General features: G+C 63.8%; 4 protein-coding genes across 5 annotated transcripts; 3 read left to right on the top strand and 1 right to left on the bottom strand.

Annotated features, from left to right (window-relative positions):
- The first annotated feature begins 419 nt into the window (after window positions 1-419).
- R3HDM4 (R3H domain containing 4) lies at window positions 420-5,183 on the top strand. Its single transcript, XM_083810987.1, has 8 exons — window positions 420-579; window positions 1,395-1,549; window positions 1,625-1,743; window positions 2,323-2,446; window positions 2,733-2,818; window positions 3,873-3,958; window positions 4,182-4,237; window positions 4,776-5,183. Exons 1-8 carry the CDS (start codon window positions 527-529, stop codon window positions 4,877-4,879), a joined length of 783 nt encoding a protein of 260 aa, XP_083667113.1. The 5' UTR covers window positions 420-526; the 3' UTR covers window positions 4,880-5,183.
- Window positions 5,184-5,982: 799 nt separating this feature from the next.
- On the top strand, window positions 5,983-15,344 carry MED16 (mediator complex subunit 16). Its single transcript, XM_083810983.1, has 14 exons — window positions 5,983-6,255; window positions 6,759-6,866; window positions 7,022-7,191; window positions 8,062-8,493; window positions 9,394-9,499; window positions 10,138-10,293; window positions 10,426-10,637; window positions 10,913-11,119; window positions 11,542-11,752; window positions 11,967-12,100; window positions 12,290-12,482; window positions 12,740-12,956; window positions 13,337-13,420; window positions 14,522-15,344. The coding sequence occupies exons 1-14, from the start codon at window positions 6,120-6,122 to the stop codon at window positions 14,646-14,648; spliced, it is 2,493 nt and encodes an 830-aa protein (XP_083667109.1). The 5' UTR covers window positions 5,983-6,119; the 3' UTR covers window positions 14,649-15,344.
- Window positions 15,345-17,063: 1,719 nt separating this feature from the next.
- CFD (complement factor D) lies at window positions 17,064-19,507 on the bottom strand. The gene is made up of 5 exons (XM_083810986.1): window positions 19,348-19,507; window positions 18,789-18,942; window positions 18,396-18,540; window positions 17,785-18,042; window positions 17,064-17,558 (listed from the first exon to the last, which is right to left on the bottom strand). The coding sequence occupies exons 1-5, from the start codon at window positions 19,412-19,414 to the stop codon at window positions 17,373-17,375; spliced, it is 810 nt and encodes a 269-aa protein (XP_083667112.1). The 5' UTR covers window positions 19,415-19,507; the 3' UTR covers window positions 17,064-17,372.
- A 1,762-nt stretch (window positions 19,508-21,269) lies between these two features.
- PLPPR3 (phospholipid phosphatase related 3) lies at window positions 21,270-25,716 on the top strand. 2 transcript variants are annotated; one of them, XM_083810984.1, is made up of 8 exons: window positions 21,270-21,629; window positions 22,381-22,478; window positions 22,689-22,874; window positions 22,977-23,106; window positions 23,371-23,566; window positions 23,643-23,700; window positions 23,851-24,024; window positions 24,099-25,716. In XM_083810984.1, the coding sequence occupies exons 2-8, from the start codon at window positions 22,404-22,406 to the stop codon at window positions 25,362-25,364; spliced, it is 2,085 nt and encodes a 694-aa protein (XP_083667110.1). In that variant the 5' UTR covers window positions 21,270-21,629; window positions 22,381-22,403; the 3' UTR covers window positions 25,365-25,716. The 2 variants fall into 2 exon arrangements, with proteins under 2 accessions (XP_083667110.1, XP_083667111.1); XM_083810985.1 differs by lacking the exon at window positions 21,270-21,629 and having other exon boundaries at window positions 22,201-22,478.
- Window positions 25,717-25,905: the final 189 nt, after the last annotated feature.

Here is a 25,905-nt window from a genome sequence, read left to right as displayed (position 1 = left end):
GCGGGGGGGGGGGGGGGAGCGGCGCGGCCCCGCCCCGCGCTGCCATTGGCCCGCCGCGCCCGCCGCGCCCCCTCGCCGCCCCGCCCCGCCCTGCCATTGGGCCGCCGCAGCCGCCGCGCCCCGCCCCGCGCCGCCATTGGCCAGCCGCCGCCGCCGCATGCAAATGGCGCGGCGCCGGGCCGCGGGGCCGGGCGGGAGCGCAGCGGGAGCGCCGCCTGGCGGCGGGGCGGGGCGGGGCGGGGCGCTCAGGGGCTCTCAGGGGCGCGGCCCCTTTAAGAGAGGGGAGGGGCGGGGCGGGGCCTTAAAGGGGCCGCGGCCCCGGCTGCCGAGGGCCCTCCCCAAGGTTTTTTTTTTTATTTTTTAAATTTTTTTTTAATTTATTTTATCTGAGGGGGGCCCCCCCCGCACACCCCGCGGAGCACCCCCCGGGGCTCCGTCGCGCGGCCCCGCCCCCGTGACGCCACTTCCTGCGGGGACGCGGAGGCGCCGGTGCCGGTGCCGCGGCCCCTTTAAGGCCGGGCGCGCCATGGTGCTGCTGCCGGGCGGCGCGGCGGGGCGCGGCCCCGCGGAGCCCCTCCCGTGAGTAGGGGCGGGGGGGCCGGGGGGTCCCGGGGCCGGGGGGTCCCGGGGCCGGGGGGTCCCGGGGCCGGGGGGTGAGACCCGGTCCCTGTCTCGGTCCCGGTGCCGGTACCGGTGGGGGGGACCCGGTTCCTCTCCCCGTCCCGGTGCCGGGGTCCCGGTGCCAGTGGGGTACCGGAGGGTCCCGGTGCCGGTGGGGGGGACGCGGTCCCTGTCCCGGTGCTGAGGTCCCGGTGCCGGGGGGGGGGGTTCCCGGTGTGGCAGCTGCCGGGCTCCCCGCTGCCTGCCCTCCCCGGGCCGTCGGGGGGCACCCGGTGCCTGACCCCCCCTTCCCGGTCGCCCCCCCCGTGGCCAAACGCACCGGGACCGGGGGGACCTCAGTGAGCGGGCACCGGGCAGCGACGCTTCTGCGTCGGGCTGAGCGCGGTGAACCCGACGGCACCGCTGGGTGGGCTGAGAGCCCGGGGGGGGCTCCCGGTGAACCTCGGCCCGAACCCGGCCGGGCCGTGACCTTCAGACACCTCCCGGCCGGGGAACTGCTGCCACCGAAACCCCAACGCTGCGTGCGGCCCGGGGGAGCCCTGCTGGGGGTGTCGGTTTGTCGCAGCACGGCCCCCGCTGCTGGGCCGGTCGGTCTGCGCTGCCGGGAGGCGAGGACGGATCCGGATCCGCGGGGCACGGCGCGGGGCCTGGCAGGGGGGATGTGGCACCCGTCGCGTGCAGCCCCGCTGGGTGCTGCCCGTCCCTGCCACCCGCCTGTCCTCGCGCCCCGGGGGTCTCGGGGCGCTCAGCCCCTTCCGTCGCGTCCCCCGCAGGAGGATCGAGGACTGCCTGCCCCCGCTGGAGAGCTCCCCCTCCAAGCGCTTCTCCCCCTCCAAGCGCAAGCAGTACTACATCAACAAGGCCATCCGCAACTCGGACCTCATCCCCAAGGCCAAGGGCCGCAAGAGCCTGCAGAGGCTGGAGAACAGTAAGGGCCGGGAGCGGTGGGAGGGAGGCCGGCGGCCGCAGCCTCGGCGGGGACGCCGCTTTTCCCTTCCTCCAGCTCGGTACCTGATGACGCTTCTGGAGCGAGACGAGTGCGGGAGCGACGAGGCAGAGCTCGCCCACGCCGCCACCCCCAGCATCTTCGCCGAGGCCTGCAACAACGAGACCTACGTGGAGGTAGGAGGCGGCCGCCCGTCCCGCCCGGGGCCCCGATGCACGGCGCTGGCTTGGCAGCGGCTGCCGCTGTCCCCGCGGTGCCCGAAGCTCTGCTGAGAGCAGCCCCGGGCAGGCTGCGCCCGCAGAGGTTAATCCTGGGTGAGCTGCAGCGCTTCCTGCGCGCCGGGCCCCTTGCCAAACCCCGCGGTTGCTTCATGCGGCCCGGCTGGTGTTGTGGTGCTGCTCCGTGGCCGAGCCCTCTGAAACTTGGCTCCTGTCCCCGCTGGGTGCTCGGCGTTCTGGCTGCGGGGCTGCACGCCTGGCTCCGGGTGCTCTGGGTGCTCTTCTGCTCTCGGTCGAGCCAGAAGGAGATGCTCTGATGTAGACCTGGGTCTGAGGCTGGACTGCATGGATGGACGGTGTTGTCGGCGCTTGGGCTCCCCGTAGAAAACCGCCTTGTTGTTGGCTCTGAGTGCCACCTCTGCAGCTCCTCCCCGAGCGGGTGTGATGGGCAATGTGCTCCTGGGGGTGCCGGGTGGGCCTGAGGCAGCCGGCGCTCCCCGCGACGCCTGCGGTGGGGCCGGGCCCTTGTGTTGTCAGATCTGGAATGACTTCATGAACCGGTCGGGGGAAGAGCAAGAGCGAGTCCTGCTCTACCTGGAGGAGGAGGCCCGGAAGAAGCACGAGAGGAAGCTGCCTGTGAAGAACAAAGAGAAGTGGAAAGGTGCTGGGTGGGAGAGCCTCTCCCTTCCCTCCCTTGCATGCGCTTTGGGAAGGGAGCTCTTCCCCGAGGGCCGCATCCTGCTCCCTGCAGCGGTCACGGTGCTGCGCTCGCCCCTCGGGTGCTGCTGGGAGGGGTCCGGCCCTGCAGACCCCATTGTGGACTGGGGGGAGCTCATGGGGGGCTGGCAGTGGCTGTGGTGGCCGGCTGGGTCCTTGGGGCTGTCGGGCACCTCCGCGGGGCCGCAGACCCCATCCGAGCCCCTTCTGTCTTCCCTCCGCGGCCGCAGAGCACCCTGCCTACACGCCCAAGGAGTGCTTCCAGCGCATCAGCCGCCGCCTGCGCTCCACCCTGAAGCGGGGCAGGATCCCCATGGTGAGCCGGGGGCAGGGGGGCTGGGGCAGGGCCCGGGGACGCGTCCTGGTGCTGTCCCCGAGCCCACAGACCGGCGCTGAGCCCAGGATTCCAGATGAGGTCCGGGCAATGAGCTCCTGCTCTCGTGTGACCCCTGCAGCAGGGGCTGGAAGCTGGCATCGTGTTCAGCTCCCTGTGCAGAGAGGGGGCTTTTCCTGGCTCAGCTGAAGTTTTCTGGGAGCTGCAGGGCATTTTTACCTGCTTGGGTTTTGGTCCCCGTTCAGTGAGGGATAGAGGAAACCAGGCGTGCTTGCCCCCAAGGACAGCAAAGGAGCCTTGGGGGGTTTTCAGACTCGTCCGTGTGAAGATGCTTGGAAAAACTGAAATGCATTTTGAAAGGGGTCAAACCGCATAATGCTCCGGGCAGGTGAACCTGCACCACGGCACCGTGGCCTCGCGCCGGCTGGCTCAGGAGCGAGCTGCCACGCGCAGCCGGGCCCTGGGGCGCCTGGCTCCCCGCTCCCTTCTCAGCGGTGCTGTTTCCCTGCTCTGTTTGTTTTTCTTGCTCTAATTAGAGCTCTGTCTCTAAAAGCAGCCTCAGTTCCTCCTGCCTGTTGGCTCCTGCTCAATTTGCCCTCAAATGAGACTCGTTTGTGCTGCTTGTCTCTGGGGTCATGGTGCTCTGGAGAGCTGCACTGGAGCTGATCTCTGACTGCCAGGAGAAAAGGAGATGCGAGGCACGAGGCCCTCCTGGCCGCTGCCGCTGCGCGCACAAGGGACGATGCCAGCACTTGGCATACGAAGCGTGGAGCTGGCAGGGCCGGATTCCTCCCTGCTTTGCAGCTTGTTGCCTCGTGCCTCCAGCTGCGTGGACGTGGCAGGGGATGGCTGGGATCTCAAAGTGCTCGTGGCTCTGCCGGGCCCCTGGCTGGGCTGCAGCTCCTCAAAATCACAGCCCTCGTGGCTGTGGGGCACGGAGCCACATGGGGATGAGCAGCTGGGGCATGCCACACTGTGCCCCCTCGCCTGGCTCCTCGCATTCGCCCTCTCAGTGGTGCCTTTGCTTTCCTTGCAGGGGACGCTGGAGGGCCTGGAGGAGGAGCTGCTGGCATTCTTCTCGGTCACCCCACACTCTGTCTACACGGCGCTGATGGACAACAGGTATCGCACACCGCGGGGCATCGCCGCTCCCGGGATGTGGCTGGGGGCACCCCTGGTCCAGGGCACCTGACGGAGGGATGAGCCCAGACCTGGGGCATCCCCACGCGGGGACTTGTGGCTCTTTGTGCCCCCTCTGCCCTCTTGGGCTCCCTGGGACAACCTGGGGCAGGACAACGCCGGCGTGCACCACATCAGCTCTAACCCCAACCCCCATCTCCCCCAGCTTCGAGCGGCTCCTGCTCCACGCACTCTGCCAGTACATGGACCTCGTGTCTGCCAGTAAGAGCCTCGCGTTTGTTTTTGTTTTTGTTTTTCCCCTCCATCGCTATCTCCCCTCTCCAGCTCGTCCTCTTCCTCCCTTCCTCCCCCGTCCCACCTCCCGCTGCAGCTCGCAGATAACCGCGGGAGCTGGGCTGCGTCCGCCCTGCTGGTGCATGGGTGATGTTGGGCGCCTGGAGCCCACCACCGGGACCCTGTCCAGAGCTCTGCCTCGGGGCATCTCGTGCACCCCTTCCCCTCGGTCTGGGTTGGGATGGCTCGAAGCAGCAGGCTGCTCGCTGGGCTCAGCCCTGCGGATACCCCGGGGAGAGGCTCTGGGCTCTGTCTCTGCGGAGGAGCCTTCGCTGCCGAGAGCTTCGTTAGCACTGCAGAGCAGCGAGGGAGCTCTAACGATGCGAAGCGGAGCCCAGGGTGCCACAGGGACACCGGGAGGGGGCTGGGGACGGCGGGGGGGCTGCGGGCACCCAGCGGATGGCGAGGAGGGGCCGTGGCCGGGCCGGGGGCGTGGGGTGATGCTAAGCGCTCTGCTCACCCCCAGGTTCGGACATCGAAGGCAAACGCCAGATGAAAGTGAGCAACAAGCACCGCGTCTTCCTGCCCCCCCAGCTCCTGCTCTCAGACTACCTGGGCCAGATGAGCTGATGGCGGGGGCCGACCTGCCCCCTGCCCTGCAACGAAGCCTTCGCTCTCCTGCCCCCGGCCCCGCTCCGTGTGCCCGCCGCGGGCCCGTGCTCCCAGGCCGTGTCCGCGCCTGTATTTATAACCTGGTGCTTTCACCGTGGCGGCCGGGCCGGCCCTGCCGCTGCCGCCGGTGCTCGGTTTGGGCCCGGCCGCTCCGCGCGGAGCCCGGCCTGCGCGCGGGGCCGGCAGTGCTGGAGCTGGCGCCACAGCCTGCGCAGAGCAGCGGGGCTGTTTTTAATCGTAATACAGCGTGGTTTTATGTGTGTAGATCTGTCTTTGTGTGTGGGTGGGGGGCTGGGACCCCCGGTGGGGCTGTGCGGGGCAACCGAGGTGTCACCGGGCCTTGGGTGTGGGTTGGTCTGAGGGGAGCGGGAGCACCGATGGGGACGGTGGGCCCAGGGGACGGTGGGCCCATGTCAACAATGAGTCCAGGGGACAGTGAGCCTATGGCAATAATGAACCCAGGGGACAGTGAGCCCATAGCAACAAGGAGCCCAGGGGACAATGAGGCAAAGGCAACAAGGAGCCCAGGGGACAATGGGCCCATGGCAACACTGAGCCCAAGGGAACAATAAAGAAGACAATAAAGGCACAGGAACAACAAAACCAATGGAACAAACGAGGCCGGAGCCCCCCCGGTTGCTAGCGGGGGCCCCAAAATATGGAACGCTTCACGAATTTGCGTGTCATCCTTGCGCAGGGGCCATGCTAATCTTCTCTGTATCGTTCCAATTTTAGTATATGTGCTGCCGAAGCGAGCACGAACCTCGCTACCCCCGCGGCCCTATTTAAAGTGTCACATTGGAAGAATGCTAAGGATAGGGTGGCGGGATGTTTTATTCTTTACTAAGCACGTTAATGCTCCACAGCTTCCTTCCCCGACCGAACGCCCCAATTTGCTCTGTCTTCACCCCAGTCTCCCCAAATTCCACCAGTTTTTCCCCTCCCTCCGCCCCCGATGCCTTCTGGGTAGATTCTTATGCAAATGACCCCGCTGGCTCCACCCCTCCAGTTCCTCCGGCGAGGACCCCCGGCCCGGGCTGTCCGCGGCGGTGCCCGAGCGGCGGCGCCAGGCGCGCGGTGGGCGGCCGGGCGGGGGCCTCGGCGCGGCGGCGCGGGGCCCCGTGGTAGGCCCCGGACCCCCCGGTAGGCCTCGGCCCCCCCCCGGTAGGCCCCGGACCCGCCGGCAGGCCCCGCGGCGATGGACCTGGCCTACGTGTGCGAGTGGGAGCGGCGGCCGAAGAGCAACCACTGCCCGTCCATCCCGCTGGTGTGCGCCTGGTCCTGCCGCAACCTCATCGCCTTCACCACCGACCTCCGCAACGAGGAGGAGAAGGGTGCGGGGGGGGGGGCGCGGGGGGGCTCCCTGCGGCGGGGCGAGCGGGGCCCGGCCTGCACCGCGCCCACGGTGCCCTTGGCGAGCCCGGCCGGCGGGGAACGGCGCGCGGCTGACGCGTGTCGGGGGTAAAACGAACGTGTCGGGGGTAAAACACCTCACGGTTAAGGCGATATGTCGCGGGCAACGCGATATGTCGTGGTTCAAATAAACACATCTTAGTTAAAACACATCGTGGGCAACACGGTATGTCGTGGTTAAAATAAACACATCATAGTTAAAGCATGTCATGGGCAAAGCGACATGTCGTGGGCAAGGCATGTCGTGGTTAAAACAATATTTTGTGGTTAAAGCATGTCGTGGTTAAAGCATTATGTCGTGGTTAAAGCACGTCGTGGTTAGCCCATGCCGTGGTTCCCTGCCTCCACGGGGGGTGCGTGGGGTAGGAGTGCCCGCCCGGCAGCTGCTGACGAGGGCTGCCGTCCCGTTCCTCCTCCCGCACAGACCTCACGCACATGGTGCACATCATCGACACCGAGCACCCCTGGGACGTGTACTCCGTCAACTCCGGGCACGCCGAGGTCATCACCTGCTTGGAGTGGGACCAGTCAGGTGAGCTCGGGCCTCGCTCCTCGTCCCCGTCACGCCGCCTCCCGCCTGTGCAGCTCGCCGCGGGGAGTCCGTCGTCGCCTTGCGGCCGCGCGTCCAAGGGCTCTGTCCAACCGCATCATGGTGGCTTCGTTTCACCGTTGATTCTTTGTCCGCAGGCTCCAGGCTGCTCTCAGCGGACGCGGACGGCCACATCAAGTGCTGGAGCATGACCGACCACCTGGCCAACAGCTGGGAGAACACAGTGGGCAGCACAGTGGAGGGAGACCCCGTGGTGGCCCTGTCCTGGCTGCACAACGGCGTGAAGCTGGCTCTGCACGTGGAAAAGGTGTGTCCCGGCCCCGCGCCGGGTCAGGAGGGCTGGCTGCGGTCATTAGCAGGGCACCCGTGTGATTAGCAGCCATTAGCAGAGTCATGGCTGCGGCGTGGTGTTGCTCTGCGTGTTTCTGCTCTGCCGTGGGCTTCTTCCGTGGCCTTGGGCAAGTCAGGTTGGGGAATTTGTCGTGGCAGAAAGAAAGAGCAGTTTCCCAGTTCCTGCTGAATTCCAGTGTGGGATGCCTCGATTCTCTCGGTGCTTTTAGCTTGCCTTTCTTACTCTGTCTGCCCCAATTTCTCAGGCTGTAAAATGGAGACAAAAGCATTTCTTTGCCTACCGGCAGCACTTTGGAACAAACGTGCTCGGGGTCGTGGGGTTTGATCCAGGGATTCAGTAACGGGAGCCACGTGCGTACGTAGGTGCGCTGCTGGTTTACGAGCATGGCTCAGAAGACAGAAAGTCTGCCAAGTACGAGTTACCTCTTTACATTTTAAACGTTAACTCTCGCAGTGATGAGTGAAAACTCTCTCCCCTTTAGCACGGGAGAACCGAGGCACAGAAAGGGGCCGGGGTCGTGCAGCGGGTTGGTGGCAGGCTGTGAAAGGGGAGAGGGGACGTCGCTCCTCCAGGCGCGGTGGCAGCTCCGCATCTGAGCTGCTCCAAGAGCTCTGCTGAGGGCTCGGTGTCTCGCTGCTGCCGCCTGTAAAGCTGGACCCACTCAGGGCCAGGGGAAAGCCCTCCCCGGGGTCTCGCGGCAGCGTTGGGCGCGTGAGCTCAGTGACCTGCCTCTGGTCAGCGGCCCGGGGAGCGGAGCTGCGCCGCTGTAAGCGCTCCGCAGACACCGGGCACAAACTTCTCCATGTCGCTGCTCTCCGTTCGCAGTCCGGGGCATCCAACTTCGGCGAGAAGTTTTCCAGGGTGAAGTTCTCGCCATCGCTGACGCTGTTCGGTGGGAAGCCGATGGAGGGCTGGATCGCCGTCACCATCAGCGGCCTGGTCACCGTCTCCCTCCTCAAGCCCAACGGGCAGGTGCTGACGTCCACGGAGAGCCTGTGCCGGCTGCGCTGCCGCGTTGCCCTGGCGGATGTTGCCTTCACTGGTGGGGGGAACATCGTGGTGGCCACGTCGGACGGCAGCAGCACCTCCCCTGTCCAGTTCTACAAAGTCTGCGTCAGCGTGGTGAACGAGAAGTGCAAGATAGACACGGAGATCCTGCCTTCCCTCTTCATGCGCTGCACCACGGACCCTGCCCGCAAGGACAAGTACCCAGCAATCACCCACCTGAAATTCCTAGCTCGGGACATGTCAGAGCAGGTGAGCCTTTGCTGTTGAAACAAGCAGGAGCTCCTCGAATAACAAGGGAGAGAGCTGCTTGTCCCAACCCGGGCTTCCCCACGCGGCTCCAGAGAGCAGCCATCGTGTCCTGCCGTGCCCTTTGCGTTTCTCGTTGTGGTTTCTGGAGGGGCTGCTCCTTCAGCCTCACTTGAGCAGCCTGCACTTGAAAGGTCCGGGGTGTAATGGGTGAGCCCTCCAGTTCCTGGAAAAGCTCTCTGCAAAGCCCCGTTCCTCATTAGCCTGATTATTTGCTGCTTTGTTTGTTTTACGGCCCCGCCGCTGGTTGGTGCGGGAGTTCTGAGCTGTTCGGGAGGTTCTGGGGCACGAAGTCTTTCATCTTCAGGTCTCGGCTTCAAAGCAGTCCCTCTCCAGAACACTCGGAGCTCTGGATCCGTAGGACTTAATTTAGCAGCTTAACTCTATTTGCCAGGGTATCGATAATGTGATTGTGGAAAGCTAAGTGATTCAGGGAGCCTGAGCTCCTCTTCCCCGTGGAGAGGATCGAGTGCCGTGCTGGAGAACACCGCGTCTGCTCCAGCTTCAAAGTCAGTTCAGCTCCTGCCCTTTCCTTTCCCTGTAGTGTGGTGCATGGGGACGGCGTCAGCAGGTTACAAATTTGGAGCTGAGACCATTTGTGGTTTGGAGAGGCACAGGCTGTGGTAGCGCGGTGCAGAGCTCTGCCTCTCTTGTTCCAGCCGGAGCTGGGGACTTCGCCGTTATGTATTGCTGATACAATGCTCTGCTTTTCACTGGTGGAGGACGAGATAATTAGGAGAAAGCCTCGAAATGGGGCAGGAGAAGGGCAGAAAATGCCCCTGGGTAGTGTTGTTCCCCATGGTAAGCTCTGAGCGTACAGAAGCACGGGTTTCTGTTCCGCAGGTGTTGCTTTGTGCTTCCAACCAGAACAGCAGCATCGTGGAGTGCTGGTCTCTCCGGAAAGAGGGCTTGCCTGTCAACAACATCTTCCAGCAAATCTCTCCTGTGGGTGAGTTTTAGCACCTGGTACTTGTAAAAGCAGGAGCCTGGTCTGAGAGAGAACGCGAGGTTCACAGGTCCATTACCACGTGTATGGGATTATCCGGAGTCCCACATTTATTTTCCAGGTATTCTTGGTCATGTTCTGTTCCATCCATTTGTTTGCATCTTAGGCAACAAATTGCTGGTTTCCAGGAAGTGGTTCAGCTGCTACTTTCACTCAATAAAACATTTTCTGTTTTGCTGCACAACCACTCTTCCTGCTGAGAACAGAGCAAGCTGAGTCTTCTAGAAGGAAAAAATTGTGCAGCAAGCAAGTGGTTCAGTCGAGCTACCCGGTCTGCATCTCTCTTCCACCTGAGTTCAAGTATAACAAAATCAAACATACACGTTTTGCTCCAGTGAAATGTAAAGGATCATTGTGCATAAAGATTTATTACTTGCTGCCGGCAGAGCCTTCCATCAAAACAGATGGAGCAAAACAAGTCGTAATTTGTGCAGTTACTGAGCTCAGAAAAAAAGTGGGAAATGCACTGGTCTGGCAGAATGGCTGTACAGTCAGGGGCGGGCAGGAATCTGGGGCGGGTGGCTTCTTCTGCCCCCTAAGTCGGAGGTGGTAGTGAGAGATGTCTCGTTTGTTTCCCAAAGTCGGAGACAAGCAGCCCATGATACTGAAGTGGCGAATTCTTTCTGCCACCAATGACTTGGATCGGGTTTCAGCTGTGGCTCTGCCGAAGTTGCCCATCTCCCTAACCAACACGGACCTGAAGGTAGCGAACGACACCAAATTCTTCCCCGGATTGGGTAAGGAGCCGTTATTGTTCTGTGGGTGCTGTGGTGTTGCCACAGGAGCTTTCAGTGGCTCCTTCTCTGGGCGAGGCCCAGGCTATACGGGGAGAAGTTCCTTGCTCACCGTTGGTTGTCTTCTCTCCCCAGGCCTGGCTTTGGCTTTTCACGATGGCAGCGTCCACATTGTTCATCGCCTCTCCTTGCAAATGATGGCTGTCTTCTACGGCTCTTCCTCCCAGCGCCCAGTGGACGAGCAGACTATCAAAAGGCAGCGAACTGCTGGTCCCTTAGTTCACTTCAAAGCCATGCAGCTCTCCTGGACATCTCTGGCCTTGGCTGGCATTGATAGTCATGGGAAGGTACTGGGTTTTGTTAGCTGTGGGGCGTGTGTGTGTTCGTCTTCTCCAGGGCTCTCTTTATCTCTCTGATTGGTGATGGATCATTGAGAAAATCTCTGGGAATGTTACCTCCAGCTGCGTGATCCGTGTTAAACAAGGCGGGAGGAATCCCATTGCTCTGTCTTTGGGTCAGGAGTGAGCTGCAGGTCACCCTGTGTCCCTGGTGGGTTTCGTGTTTTGTGGAATGTTTTCAACCCAGTTCCTGACGCAGGTTTTCCTTTGCCTCCTCCGTTCAGCTGAGCATGCTTCGTATCTCCCCTTCCATGGGCCACGTGCTGGACATGAACACGTCCCTGCGTCACTTGCTGTTCCTGCTGGAGTACTGCATGGTGACTGGCTACGACTGGTGGGACATCCTGCTCCACGTCCAACCCAACATGGTCCAGAACCTGGTGGAGAAGCTGCACGAAGAGTACATGCGCCAGAGCGCGGCCCTGCAGCAGGTCAGTGGGGCTGGAAGCTCCCTGTCGCACGGCAGAGGGTGGGCACAGGGAGAGGTCTCGGTGCCTGGGAGACAGCAGCAGTGATTGCTAGAGCTCAAAAGACAGAGGGCTTTAACAACCTGGCTGTGCTTTGGATGTTCTGCCTGAGCAGCATTTGAGTTGTGAAGAACCGCTGTTTACGCAGCATTCGTTGTCACTGACATTAATGGGTCTGTACCTGTTGGAAAGTTCTGGTGAGCTGGTGGAGCCAGTTTTTGACAGATTCTGTCAGCGTATCTGGAACAGTAGCACAGTTAGTACGTGCACAGAACAACACTCGCTACTCCTGTCATTCATGTAGCAGAAATAGAGAAGAGAATAACGAGCTTATCCTAATTCTGCCTTCACTTCTGACTTTTTCCTGGTGTCTCCCTGTCACTCAGGTCCTCTCCACTCGCATTGTTGCCATGAAGGCATCTCTTTGCAAGCTCTCCTCCAGCACGATAGCCCGTGTGTGTGACTACCATGCCAAGCTGTTCCTGATTGCCATCAGCTGCACCTTGAAGTCGCTGCTGCGCCCGCACTTCCTCAACACCCCGGACAAGAGTCCTGGGGACCGACTCACAGAGATCTGCTCCAAGATCACAGATATAGGTAGGTAGCGATCGCTCGTAACGTCAGGCGTTGCCTTCTGAGTGTTCTGTTTCGGATCGTTCCCCTTTCAAATTTGATGTAAAGTGTCACAGGCTCGTAGTGGCTTCCCGCGTCTGAAGAGGAGGAGGGTGTGACCTCTTCCCACACCACACGGACAGGAGGTGAAGTTTGGATCCATCTTCCTCCTGAGCCAGATGTCTTGCTTCTGTTTCAGACATTGACAAGGTGATGATCAACCTGAAGACAGAAGAGTTTGTCCTGGAGATGACCACGTTGCAGTCCCTGCAGCAACTCATTCAGTGGGTGGGAGACTTTGTGCTCTACCTGCTGGCCAGCCTGCCTAACCAGGTGAGAGCCGGCGGGCCTGAGAACAGGCAGTCTTATGAACCTCTGTGTGCCTCTAACCTCTGCAGCATCCTCTGGCCACGAGTTCCACGGGTGTCTGCTGCTTGAAAAAAGGGAGTTGTCCGGGAATGGAACAGTGGTTCTGTCAGTCTGTGCCCGAGTCCCAGTCTCAGCTGTTTTCCCCCTCTGCAGGGCTCTCCTGTGCGGCCGGGTCACAGCTTTCTGCGCGATGGAGCGTCCTTGGGCATGTTCAGGGAGCTGATGGTGGTGATCCGTATCTGGGGGCTGTTAAAGCCGAGCTGCCTCCCTGTCTACACAGCAACCTCTGACACCCAGGACAGCATGTCCCTCCTCTTCAGGCTTCTAACCAAACTCTGGCTGTGCTGTAAGTGTTTGCCGGTTTCCCTGAACAAAAGAATCTTCCTTAATGTGGATTGTGCGTGATAGAATTAATTGCGGGGAGTAACTTCTGAGTGGGTCTGTAGTGTTTAGAAAGGGTGAGTACAGCTGCCAAGTTTATTGTTTTCTGTGCTGTGTTGGCGGATGGAGGAGGAAGCTGCACGCAGTTCTCTCGATCTGTAAATGAGAAATCTCAAGATCACGCTGGTTCTCTTTCACTCTCCACCTTTTTTTTCCATGCAGGTCGTGAGGAAAATCACATAACGGAGCCAGATGATACCCTGATAGATGAATGCTGCCTCCTGCCCAGCCAGTTGCTCATTCCCAATATTGACTGGTTGCCTATCAACGATGGCATTATCAGCAAGCTGCAGAACAAGCAGCTTGTCCGGCTGCAGTTTGGAAAAGCTCCTGGGCTCGTTGGTCACACTGTCTCTTCCCAGTTTGATGCCTTTGTAAGGTACAGAGATCTGAAACAAATAGGTGGCACGGTTGGAAGAGGGTGCTGGGAGGTCTGGGATCTTTTCCATCTCTGAGAGGTCAGTGGATCTGGGGCATCTGTTATGACGTGAGCCAAGAGAGTGTCCTCTGTGCTTGAATTCCTTTCTTAACTTGCAGCTGACTAGGAATTTAAAGTATTGAAAAGAGGTGGCAAAAGGAGGGGGCAAAATGCTAGTTCACGATTAGATCTGTGCAAGCGTGCCCTTGAATCCAGTGGCACTTTACAGACTAGGTAGTCAAAGCCTGGGCCCCACTGGCCATCGAAATGCAGCTCGCTGCCCTGGAAACAGCTTTTTGAGATGATATTCTAGAAAAGTTCCCATTCTTCTTCCTATCCAGGGCACCTGGACAGCCCAAAATTGATCACCTGAGAAGGCTCCATTTGGGAGCATACCCCACAGAAGAATGCAAGTCATGTACCAGGTAAGCGATGCAAACATAATCCCTTAGATGCAGAGGAGGTCTTGGCAGGAACTCAGTCTGTTCTTTTTGTCATTCAAAAGCTCCTTTAGTCTCTGTTTACCATCCCAACTGGTATCCCAGTAACATTTCGTGTGAATTACGCCTGCAGGAGGAAACGCTTCTTCTAAAATAAGGCTTTTCGTTTACGGCAGTACGGCTTGCATTGAAAGAAAGCACTTGTGGTTACGTTTAAGATATTCCTAATCTGGAAGACCAAGATCCTTAAAATGCTTATTGAAGAGCAGTGTGACTGACTCAAGATAGCTGCTGCTATCGTTGCAGCGTGGCTGTTAAATTAAAAATCTTATTGCTTTGCCCTGCAAAGTAACCCCAGCTCTTTGAGAATTAACTACATCCTTCACTGCCCGTGGTTGAACCGCTTTTCATCTGAGGGCTGGATATGGCAGCATGGAATAAATACGATACTGCTTTAACAGGAAAAAAAATAGGAGAGCAGTCAGATTACACGGGTAAACAGAGACCTGAGTCTTTGTTAGTGGTGAGAGATCCCAAGCTCAGCCTGCAGGTCTGACACTACCTCTGTTCTTGGAGAGGAGGTGGTGAGGGAATAATCACAGTATCCGTGGTACCATTTTGGGAAAGTTTTTCAAGCTAGGTTTGCATTTGAAGTCCTTTTGTGCTGTCCCCTTCATCCACTCTCACAAAAGAGCCTGGATTTTGAAATAATGGTGCAGGGAGCAAACACCCATCTGATCATGTGATTGAATTAGCTCTAATTATTGGTTTTAATAGAAAGTCTCTGTAGCAGATCACTTTTATAAGATGAATGTCTGCTGTTTTATGTATAAATAGCAGCTGGGGGCTGTTGTCTTGAAGACAGCCTTCTGTTCCAAGATAACCTCTCTTCATTTAAGATAATTGCTCACATGGTTTCAGCTGGTTTTTAGTGCTCACAAACATCACCTGCAAATGACAAAAGCTCGTTTCCTCCTCAGATTCCTTGATCCCTGTGTGATCTGCACAGAAGCTCCAGCACTGCTGGCTTGTTTCCTGGGCCCCTGTGGCTGCCGTGCTGAGTCGCACCTCTCTGTTTCCCTCCAGGTGTGGCTGTGTTACCATGCTGAAATCGCCAAACAAAGTCACTGCGGTGAAGCAGTGGGAGCAGCGCTGGATCAAGAACTGCTTGTGTGGGGGGCTGTGGAGGAGGATGCCTCTCAGCTATTCCTGAGAGCGCGTTCCGTGGGGCACGGAGAGAACAACGGGTGCCGAGTGGAAGAGCTTGGAGCTTCCTCCCCTGACGGTGTCTGGAGCCAAGGAGCTGCAGCTCTCCTGAGCTCTCTGAAAGCATTGTCCTGGTGCTGCCCGTCAGACAGCGCCAAGCGGCTGTCCAGCAGTGCTGCTAGGTTTTTCTTGCATTGATTTTTGTGCTTCATCCCTTTTTGCCCTTAAAAAGTAGAGGGGAGGAAGAAAAGGAGTTTTTTTACAGAGACAGGAAGGGAATCCCGAAGGCAACGTCAGCTGGGGGCCAAGGGCCTGGGAGGAGAGAAACCTGCTGCCTTCCTGTGGCTCTGGGCTAGCACAAAGAACGGCCGAGCTCTGGGTTCAGCCTTTGCACAGGCAGAGTGGTGGTGGGTGGTAGCAGGGGGTAAACAGTCCCCAGTGAAAGGGAAACAAATACCCGGTATCCTGGGGAATGGGGCACGGGCTCTACAATTCCAGTTTCCTTGCACTTCATCCTTTGAGTGAACTTGCTCCTCTGAGGGGAAGCTTCATTGTACGTATCTGTGTTGTAATTAATGGAGCCATTTCTTCCCCCTCTGGAGGAAGAGGAACGTGAGCCTGGCTGCCTGGAGCAAACCCGTCCCTTGGGCTCTCACTGAGAGCCAGCAGCTCTTTTGTAAATAAAGGTTCCCCGAATTTCGTACGGGCTGTTTGGTTTGTTTTCAAAACTTCAGCACTTTCATGTGACTTTGGTTGTGCGGCCTGTGTCCAGGACTGTTTATGTATGAACAGAAGCGAAGCAGGAAAGCTGTTAATTGCATCTCTATTAGGCAAGGAGCAGCAACCACTTGCAGAATTGGATGGGAAAATAATGTTTTCAGCCTCCTGTGAGGTTATTATGGACACAAGGGGAGAAAACATTAGGTAATTAAGATTGTTGTAAGTCTGCAGCTTTGGACAAGGCCGGGCGCTTGCAGCATGTTTGAGGAAGAGCTCTCCTCGTACAGCTCTGTCCTGTGCTCAAGGTCACACGTGAATCATATCACACTTCTGCCCTCGCTGGATTGTGCTCAACCACCGTTTTGTTGGGCAGTGCACTTTGGTAGAAGTGCCGAACTCACGGTGCTAATGTCGTTACATCTGCTGGGAGGACCTGCCCTGTCCTGCTGAGATCAAACCACGCTGGGGGTGCTCAGCAACTTCACTGAACCAGACAAAAATCCGAGCGCTTGGCCAAAGCAACAGCGAAGGTGGTTGGAGCTGATCTGTGGCTTGGCCGAATTCCCACCCAGCCAGAAAACTTCGGGCTGTCCTCAGAGACCAGTTGAGGGAAAGAACGAGCCATTTTTTTTCATATATTTATATCCCTCTGGGAATGGGTTTTCATTTATTAGTGAAAAATTGAGCTGATGGCAAAGAGCTTGGCTCTCAGCTCCATTTAATGTGTTGCAGTGCGGAGACGCTCTGCCTTGCTATTCTTCTGGTAATTAAGGAAAATCAAATGGCTAATTAGGAAACTCCAACTCCTTGTTAAGGCTCTTTTCCCCTGTAAGTAAAACTAATCAGCCTGGGCCCTCGCTCATTTCCTGTTTCTCAGAGCAGGTTTGGGGTTATTCAACGTGTGGTGGCACGTGGAGGGAGCGATGGGGGGGCTCCTCTGCCTCGGGCCCTGCGCTGGCCGGGCAGGATGCTCTCCTTCCCCGGGCAGGATGCTCTCCTTCCCCCGACGGCCGCGTTAGGGCAGGGCGAGCAGCTCTGCTCTGCTCCCAGCCCCGCGGGGCTGCCGAGGGTGGCTGGGGACCGAGCCGTGACCCCGCTGCCAGTGGGACGCTGCTGGTCCCAGCTGGGCTCTGCTGGTCCCAGCTGGGCTCTGCTGATCCCAGCACTGTAAGCTGGGGCTTTCTGCCAGCCCTGGGGCCACGCGGCTGGGTCTGGGGGCAAGGACCAGGGTCCTGAGCGGGCCAGCAGCACCGCAAGCAGCTCCTGGGCCTTGCTGGATGCTTGCACAAGGAACCCGTGGCAGATCCTGGCTCCGGACCTCGCTGTGCCGCAGGATGCGGCCCCCACGCTCCCACCCAGGGCACCGGGCTCAGGGCGTTCGACCACAGAGTGTGGTGATGGGAGCAGGGCTGGGAGAGGTGCTGGGGCTCGGGGGGGTCCGTGTGCCCCTTCAGGAGAGCCCAACGGGGGTGAGCGGTGGCAGGAGGGCACGGGGGGCTTGGCACACCGCGGGGGGAACAGGATTCACCCACGTCTGACTGGGGAGGTGAGGATGGAGATGGCACGGAGCAGCGATGGGGAGTGTGGGGGTGCCCCGGGGGCTCAGCACCCACCCCCCAGCTGTGTGTCCAGCTGCCCGTGCCCCCCACACGGTGCTCCCGCGCTGTCCCCCCCCCAGCCCGCTCGGCCCCGGCAGCTCTGCGGCAGGAGCGGTGATTGCTTTATTGCAGAGGGTCGCGGTCAGTGGTACGGGCGCGTTCAGCAAAGCCTGCAGCCTGGGGGGCCCCCACCCTCCCTGGGCATCGCTCAGCCCCCGGCCTGCCCCTGAGCTTCACGAGCAGGAGGCTGGGGACCCCCTTCCCCATTTTGTGCCCCCTCCCGGCACACGGACCCCTCCCGGCCCGGCGGTGCGGGGATGCTCGGGGAGCCCAGCGCCCAGGGGCGCAGCAGCATGGGCCAGGCCGGCAGCAGCAAGCCGTGGCGTGGAGCCGGGTCCCTCCGTGTGCCCGGCTCAGCGAGCGGCCCCGTCCCCGGCCTCGGCCCCGGCCGCGGAGGCCATGACGCCGTCGATCCAGGCAGCGTACGGGGCGATGCGGGTGTAGATGGCGGGCTTCTTGTAGTTGCCGCAGACCCGGGAGCCGGCCGTCACCACCCCTTCGGCCACGCCGTTGCAGACCAGGGGGCCCCCGGAGTCTCCCTGCAGGACACAGGCTCAGTGCGGGGGGGGGCACTGCCGCTGCTCCCCCCGCTCCCCACCTCGCTCCCTCCCTGGGGCTGCAGCCCCCGTCCTGCCCCACGTCCTCCCCACCAGCCGGAGGTGTTCCCACCCCGCTCCCAGGCCCCCGGGGGGGGTTGGCAGCCCCAGCCCGTGGCCGTGGGTCCGTCTGTGGTTATGTGTCCGGGAAAGGAGGCTCAGGAGGTACCTTGCAGGTGTCCTTCTTGCGGGAGTCGGTGCACATCATCTTCTCGGTGATGGTGTGGTCGTGGCGGGTGCGGTGGTTGCAGAGGTCGCGGCTGATCACCGGCCGCTCCACCTGCTGGAGCTTGTCCGGCCGCCGGCCGCTGTGGGTGACGGTGCCCCAGCCCGCGGCCTCGCACACCGTGTCGGCCTCAACGTCCCTGTCCTCCCGCTGGAAGGGCAGCACCTTCACGTGCGCGTTCAGCTCCGCTTTCTCCTCCAGCTGCCACCAAGCAAAAGAAGGGACCCGGCTCAGCGGGACACGGCCCCAGCCCCGGCGTCGCGCCGGCCTCCCCGAGCTCACGGCGCTGCCTCCCCGCCCACAGCTCCCAGCACACGGCCGGAGGTCGGAGCCACGGCTGCAGGGACGACGGAATCACTTGGAAACGGCCCAAAAATCCATGGTGGGGGGCGCGGGGATGGTCCCACGGGGCGGGAGGGGGACAGAGGGGGCTGAGCGTTGCGGTCAGCCCGGCCTCGAGGGATTCCTCCCGGCACCGGCAGTGACCCCGCGGGGTGAGCGCGGTTCGGGCGCCGAGGGCGGTGGGGAGGGGGCACCCGGCGGCCCCGACGCACCTGGAGGAGCAGGAGGTCGTCCCTGTTGTTGTGGATGTTGCTGCCGGGGTGGGGGATCTGCGCGCGCACCCGGTACAGGCGCTTGTGGGGCTCCGGCTCGGTCAGCGAGTGGGCTCCCAGCAGGACCTGGAAGAGCTTGCCGTTCCTGCAGGGGGGTGCAGGGTGCGGGGCTCAGCACCACTGCGGCGGCGCACGGCACTGGGGGCTGTGGGCTCACAGAGAGACCCCCCCCCCCCCCCCCAAGGGAGCTGGCAGCCCCCGGGGTCCCGCAGCCCCTGCACGGCCACCACCGTGGGCAGCAGCAGAGCCCCGGCGATCTGGGGACGGGGCCGCGGTGCGGGGCTTGGCTGGGGCTGACTCCCCCCCCCCGCCCGCACCCCCACCGGCACTCACGTCCCCTCGGTGCAGTGCGCGGCGCTCAGCACCCACTGCTCTGCGATGAGGAAGCCCCCGCAGACGTGCTGCCCGTCCAGCTGCAGCGAGGCCATGTACGGCCGCAGGTGGGGCTTGGCCTCGTAGCCCCCCAGGATCCGTCCCCGGGGCTGCGCTGCGGCGGGCGGGAAAGAAGCAGCATTGGTTGGGGGCCAGAGGACTGCAGGACCCCCCCCCCCCCAGCCGTGTCCCCCCCCACGCCATGTGCTGGGGGCCTGCTCCCCGTGAGACTGGGGACAGCTTCTGTTTTTTTCTGGCGTGCTTGGTGTCCTGCCTGCTCTCGGTGCCCACATTCCCACCTCCCCGCTGCCTCAGTTTCCCCTGCGGGCATCCCCAGCCCTCACAGCGTGACCCCGTCCCTGCCCCCCCCCCCCCAATCCGGGGCTGCTGACACAAAACCAACAGGAGAGCCCAGAACCGCCCTGGGGCTGCCCCAGTTTGTCCCTGGCCCCCTCCCGGGGGATGCCCCAGTCCATCCCCGTCCCCGTATCGGGGTGCAGGTGGGGGGGGGGGCACTCACCATTCACCACAGCCCCCAGCAGCAGGAGCAGAGTGAGGACGAGGACGGGAGCAGGACACGGCCCCATGGCTGCAGTGAGGAGCCTCCGACCCGGCCGCGGGGCTTCGCAGGGCTGGGTCTCGCTTTTATGTCCAGTTTGGGGCCACGGAGGGCGGGGGGAAGGAAGGGAAAAAGGAGGGGGTTTCCGCAGCGTGAGGAAAATATCGAGTGTATCTAAACATTCAGGTTATAAAACAGGTCAAGAGTTCTCAGCACAAACAAAGCGGGGAGGAAGCAGCCTTTCCCAGCTGTTGGATCTGGCACGGGCGGGAGGGGATTTTTGCATCGTTGGCTCCCAGCACGGGGGTCACCGGTTGCTGTCCCGGGGGGGTGCTTGGGACCACGCAGCCGAGCGGAGCGCTGGCCTGCTCCATGGCCCCAAATACCCCCTGGGCCAGTGGGATTGGGGTCACCAGCAGCTGGCTTGGGGTCCCCAGGCAGGAGACCCCCTGCCCCAAAGCAGAGCCGCAGCCCCGGCCCCACGCCGAGGGTTGTTTCTCATCCCCTGAGCCCCCACCACCTGCAGGGCTCCGGCTCCTGCCCAGGCGACGCCAGGACCTCGCAAAATCCTCAGCCCCTGCCCAGCCCCTGGGGCGCAGGATGGGGCCGGGGGGCAGGACGGGGGGCTCGGGGCCTGCTGCGCAGACGGGCTGGGAGGACGAGGTGCAGCGGGGCAAGGCGCCGGCATCGCCCGGGGCTCGTTCCCGGCCCAGCCACCACCGCCTGCTCCGGCCGTGGCCAACGCGGCGTCGCCCGCGGGCTGCTCCGGCCTGGCTGCGCGCCACCAGCACTGCGGGGACGGGATCTGGGATTTCCATGAGCGGAGAGGAAGGAAGCCCCGGCTGGAGCCCACGTAGCTGCTTCTCACACACTTTTTTTTTTTTTTTTTTTAATGTGCGTGCTGTTTTTACAGCTCAAAATTGCTGGGTTTTATTTCAGGCTGCCGTGCAAGCGTCCCGAGCTGCAGCTGCACCAAAGCCACCCAAACGCTCCCGCTCCCGAGGTCACCGCGCGCCCGCGGCCACGCGGGGCCCATCCGGCCGGGTGCCGGCACAGCGGGGGCAGCCGCTGCCCCCCCCTCCCCCGGCCCTACAGATGGGGTGCGGGACGGGGGCACGCGGGGTGAGCGGGTCCCTGCGTGGGGCAGCTTCGGCCTCGCCTTCAACCCCCAGGTTTTGGGGAGCGCGTGGCCACGGGGCTCAGACCCCCTGCGGGAGGAGAGCGCCGGGGGCCCGGTGCGGTGGGGGGGCTCCGGGCTTGCTCGGGGGGGGGGGGATTTCTGCGCTTTGGGCCCACGGAGCCGCAGGGAGAGCGGCTTAGCCGCAGCTTTCAGCCACTCGGGATTTAAACGTTAAATACGCCGGGAGATTTCTGCCCACTTAGGGCCGAAAATGGAACGGGGGCAGCGCGTGGTGGCCGGGGCCTGAGCGGGCTCCGGGGCTGCATCGCGGGGTGTGCGAGGGGCACGGGGCCGGGATCCACTGCGGGTGGGGGGCACGGGGGGGGCTCGGTCCTCCTCCAGAGGGGCTGGGAAGCCCCCGGGGCGGCAAGGGGCGCTGCGCCCCGGTTCCCCGGCCCTGAACTTGGGGGGATTCGAGGCTTCACCCAGCGGCCGAGCCGAGCTCGGGGGTGCTGGGGGGCGGCGCGGCCACACGAGGCCCAGCAGCTGGGGGCTGCGCGTGGGGGCAAGGGGCTCGGGGGGGGGGAGAGGCCCCGCTGCGGGGCTGGAGATGGGGGCTTGGAATGGCTCTGCCCCCCCATAGCGCCAGGAGCAAAGCCCGGGGGGGGGCAGAGCAGCACTGGGAGGGGGGGGCAGGGCAGCACGGGGGGGCACCCAGCAGCACGGGGGGGCACCCAGCAGCGGGGGGGGCACCCAGCAGCGGGGGGGGGCACCCAGCAGCAGGGGGGAGCCGCCCCCGCTCGGTGCCGCGCCCCCCCCCCGGTCCCTTTGTCTCGCACCCGACCCCCCCCGCTCCCCTTCCCCGGCCCCCCCCGGGCTCCCGCTGCCGCCCAGAGCCCCGAGAGGGGCCGGGAGCGGCGGGGCGGGGCGGGGGGCGGCGGGGGGCGGCGGGGAGGAGGCGGTGGCGGCGGCGGAGGAGGAGGAGGAGGAGGGGAGGAAGCAGCCGCTCGCCGCGCTCGGCCGAGGCAGAGCATCCCCGCTCCAGCGGGAGCCCCGCGGACGCCCCCGCCCCGCCCGCCCCCCCCGGCCCGGATTCGCCCCCCCAGGGGCGGCTGCAGCGGAGGTGAGTGGGGGGCGCGGGCGGCGGCGGAGGCACAAAGGGACGGGCCCCCGCCCCGCCCCGGCCCCCCCCGAGCCCCCGCCCGCGGCTGCGGCGCGCTCGGCCCCGGTACTGCCCCGGTACTGCCCCCCGGTACTGCCCCCCCGGTACTGCCCCGGTACTGCCCCGGTACTGCCCCGGTACTGCCCCGGTACTGCCCCCCGGTACTGCCCCGGTACTGCCCCCCGGTACTGCCCCCCGGTATTGCCCCCCCGGTACTGCCCCGGTACTGCCCCCCGGTATTGCCCCCCCGGTACTGCCCCCCGGTACTGCCCCCCGGTATTGCCCCCCCGGTACTGCCCCCCGGTACTGCCCCCCCAGTACTGCCCCCCCGGTACCCCCCTCCTCGTTATCCCCCCCTCGTTATCCCCCCCCCATTATTGCCCCCTCGCTTAATTCCCCCCCATTGCTCCACCCCCTCCGTGCCCCCCCCCCCTTTTTGCACCCAGGACTTGTCAGAAGTTTCGGGGGGCCGGGGGGGCCCCCCTGTCCCCCCCCCCCCCGGCTGGGCTCTGCGGGCGGCGCGCCCCCTCCCCACGCCCACCGCAGCGGCGCATGTCGCGGCAGAGGGGACTGTCGCGACAGCCGAGCCTCCGCCCCACCTGTTGTGACAGCCCCCCCGGGGGGAGGTGGGGGGGGGGCAGCACGACCCCCGTGCAGGGGGGGCCCTCCCGTTGGGCCGAGCGCCGGGGTGACGCCGGCTGCCCCACGGCAGGGACCCCCGCCCGCCCCAGCACCATGATCTCCCCGAAGGACAAGGCCAAGGCGCCCAAGGACAGCATGACGCTCCTCCCCTGCTTCTACTTCGTGGAGGTAGGTGTGGGGTGGGCCGGGGGCTGCTGCGGGGGGGCTGCGTCCTCAGCACCCCGGTCCCACCCGGGCTGGGGCCGCGCATCCTCGGGGATGCTCGGTGCACGGCCCCGCACCCGGCTGGTGCCCCCTGGGGACCTCGGGCACCCAGCGGGGGCTCTGGTGGCCGGGGTGGGTGAGGAGCCCCCACCGACCCCCCCCCGGCCCCCCCAGCTGCCCATCGTGGCCTCCTCCATCGTGACACTGTACTTCCTGGAGCTGACCGACCTCTTCAAGCCGGCCAAGGTGGGCTTCCAGTGCTACGACCGGGCGCTCTCCATGCCCTACGTGGAGACCAACGAGGAGCTCATCCCGCTGCTCATGCTGCTCAGCCTGGCCTTCGCAGCCCCTGCCGCCTCGGTGCGTCCCGGGCCCGTCCCGCTGCCGGGAGGGGGGCCGGGGGGGCTGGATCCTGCCTGGGCTGGGTTTTGGGGCCCCGCTGAGCTGCCGGTTCCCCCCCAGATCATGGTCGGGGAGGGCATCGTGTACTGCCTGCAGTCCAGGCTGAAGGGACGCGCCGGTGCCGAGGGCAGCATCAACGCCGGCGGCTGCAACTTCAACTCCTTCCTGCGTAGGACCGTAAGGTTTGTGGGTACGTTGTGCCGCAGCCCGGGCAGCCGTGCCCTCCTCGGGGGTGTCCTGGGGCTGGGGGGGGGGCGCAGGGGCAGCCAGGACCAGCAACGCACAGCCCTGCCCAGACCCCCTTACCGGACCCTTCCTGGCACTTTTGGGGTGCCCTGGGGCTGGTAGGGGGTCCCTGGATGCCCCGTGAGGGCTGGAAAGGGGCAGATGGGGCCCCATCCTGTGCAGGGTGGGGGTGACACCACCAATCCCCCCCCCGCTCTGCCTCCTGCAGGCGTCCACGTGTTCGGGCTCTGTGCCACCGCCCTGGTGACGGACGTGATCCAGCTGGCCACCGGCTACCACGCGCCCTTCTTCCTGACCGTCTGCAAGCCCAACTACACTCTGCTGGGCACCCCCTGCGACGCCAACCCCTACATCACCCAGGACATCTGCTCGGGCACGGACAAGCACGCCATCCTGTCCGCCAGGTACGTGCCGGGGAGGGGACAGCCCCCCTGTGTGTCCCCACCACCACCCAGCAGCTCTGCTTTGTCCCCTCTGCAGGAAGACGTTCCCGTCTCAGCACGCGACGCTGTCGGCGTTCGCTGCCGTCTACGTCTCGGTGAGTCCTGGGACCGCCTCTCGCCACGCGCTTCAAGGCTGCTTGTGCCCTGCAGAGCCCTGCGTGGCCGGGACGCCGGGGGGGGGCTCGGGTGCTGCGAAGGCAGCGGGTGCCGGTGTCACGACTGACGGCCTCTTCCCCCCCCCGCAGATGTATTTCAACTCCATCATCTCGGACAGCACCAAACTCCTCAAGCCCATCCTGGTCTTCGCCTTCGCCATCGCCGCCGGCATCTGCGGCCTGACGCAGATCACGCAGTACCGCAGCCACCCCGCCGACGTCTACGTGGGCTTCCTGATCGGCTCGGGCATCGCCGCCTACCTGGTGGGTGCCGCCGGGCGCGGGGGCTGCGTGCCGCGTGTCCCGGCCCCGCTGACCCCGCTCTCTCCCCGCCGCAGGCGTACCACGCCGTGGGCAACTTCCGCGCCCCCACGGAGAGGGCCCCGGCACCGGCGCCGGCCAAGGACGCGCTGCGGGCGCTGACGCAGCGGGGCCACGACTCCGTGTACCACCAGAACAAGTCGGTGAGCACCGATGAGCTGAACCCGCAGACGCGGCTGGAGGAGGCGGCGCGGCCGGTGCCGCGGGAGAAGAACTCCCTGGGCAGCCTGAAGCGCGCCAGCGTGGACGTGGACCTGCTGGCCCCCCGCAGCCCCATGGGCAAGGAGAACATGGTGACCTTCAGCAACACCCTGCCCCGCGTCAACACCCCCTCCATGGACGACCCCGCGCGGCGCCACATGACCATCCACGTCCCCGTGGACGCCTCCCGCTCCAAGCAGCTCATCACCGAGTGGAAGCAGAAGTCTCTGGAGGGCCGCAGCATGACGCTGGCGGAGGAGGCGGGCGCGCTGGGCCGGGGGGCCGCGGACGCCGACGAGGACGTGCCCCCATCCCTCTACCCCACGGTGCAGGCGCGCCCGGCCGAGCGGGCGGCCATGGGGCCCCGCGTCCTCATCCAGCCCCGGCCGGGCGCCTCGCAGCTGGTGCACATCCCCGAGGAGAGCCAGGCGGGCGCCGGCGGGGCGGCCGGCGGCGGGGCGGCCGTGCGGGCCAAGTGGGTGATGGTGGCGGAGAAGGGGGGGGCGCAGCGGGTGGCCAACCCCCCGCGCCTCATGCAGGTCATCGCCATGTCCAAGCAGCAGAGCATGGTGTCCGTCACCCCCAAGCACTCGGAGACGTCCTCGTCCTCCACCAGCTCCGACTCGTCGCAGTACCGCTCGCCCTCCGAGCGGGACAGCTCCAGCATCATCACCATCGACGCCCACGCGCCCCACCACCCCGTCGTCCACCTCTCCGCCGGCAACGGGCCCTGGGAGTGGAAGTCGGCCCAGAAGGGGCCGGAGGGGCCGGACGCCTACGAGCTGGGCGAGATGGGCAAGGATTTCCGGGGCTTCCGCCCGGCCAAGAGCGCTGGCGTGTCCCCCGGCTCCTCTGTCAGCGACATCGAGCAGGATGAGCCACGCTACGGCAGCCTGGCCACCATCAACGTGGTGGCGGGGGGTGGCGGGGAGCGGGGGGACGGCCCCCCCGAGGGGCTGCTGGGCACGGCCAGCCGGGAGTCCACGCTGCGGAGGAAGCCGGCCGAGAAGGATGGGCACACGGACACCGAGGCCGACAGCTACTACAGGAAAATGCAAGCCGGCCGGAGGTTTAAGGACTGAGCCCCCGCCGCCTGCCCTCTGCCCTGCCTGGGGGGGTACAAGGGGGGGGGTCCGTAGTTGCTGGGCCCCCTCTCGTGGGGAGGTGGCAGGACGGGGCTGTCTTTAGCATCGGGATGACAAAATGGTGGGGCCAGACACCTTCACCCCCCCGGGGCAGCCAAGGGGTGCGCGGGACCCCGGGGAGCGCAAAGGGGGCTCCGTGCCCCCGCCCACCCGCAGGGGCTGGGCGTCTCCAAGCACTTTGGACTTTACTTCTCTCTCTAACACAGGTGCTGACATTTTGGGGTGTGGGGGGTAATTTATTCTGACTCTGGCATTGTAAGTCTGTGGGGTGGGAGGGGAGCAAACAGCATTAAAGGGCTTTGGGGGGGGGGGGGGATGCCATGGGGCTCCTGGCTCATGCGGGGGCTGCGCGTTGGCTGGATTGTTCTGGGGGCAGGGAGATGGGGAATGGTGCCATGAGGGGGGGTGTTTGTCCAGGGCCCGAGCTCTGAGCGTTAGGAGCGTGTAAATACTGTGCTGGCTAAAGTAGAGTGTGTAC

This window comes from Anser anser, assembly GCF_964211835.1.
Source record: "Anser anser genome assembly, chromosome: 25".
Lineage (NCBI taxonomy): Eukaryota > Metazoa > Chordata > Aves > Anseriformes > Anatidae > Anser > Anser anser.
The sequence above is the reverse complement of the archived record's forward strand: the minus strand, read 5'-3'. Positions and strand labels throughout refer to the sequence as shown.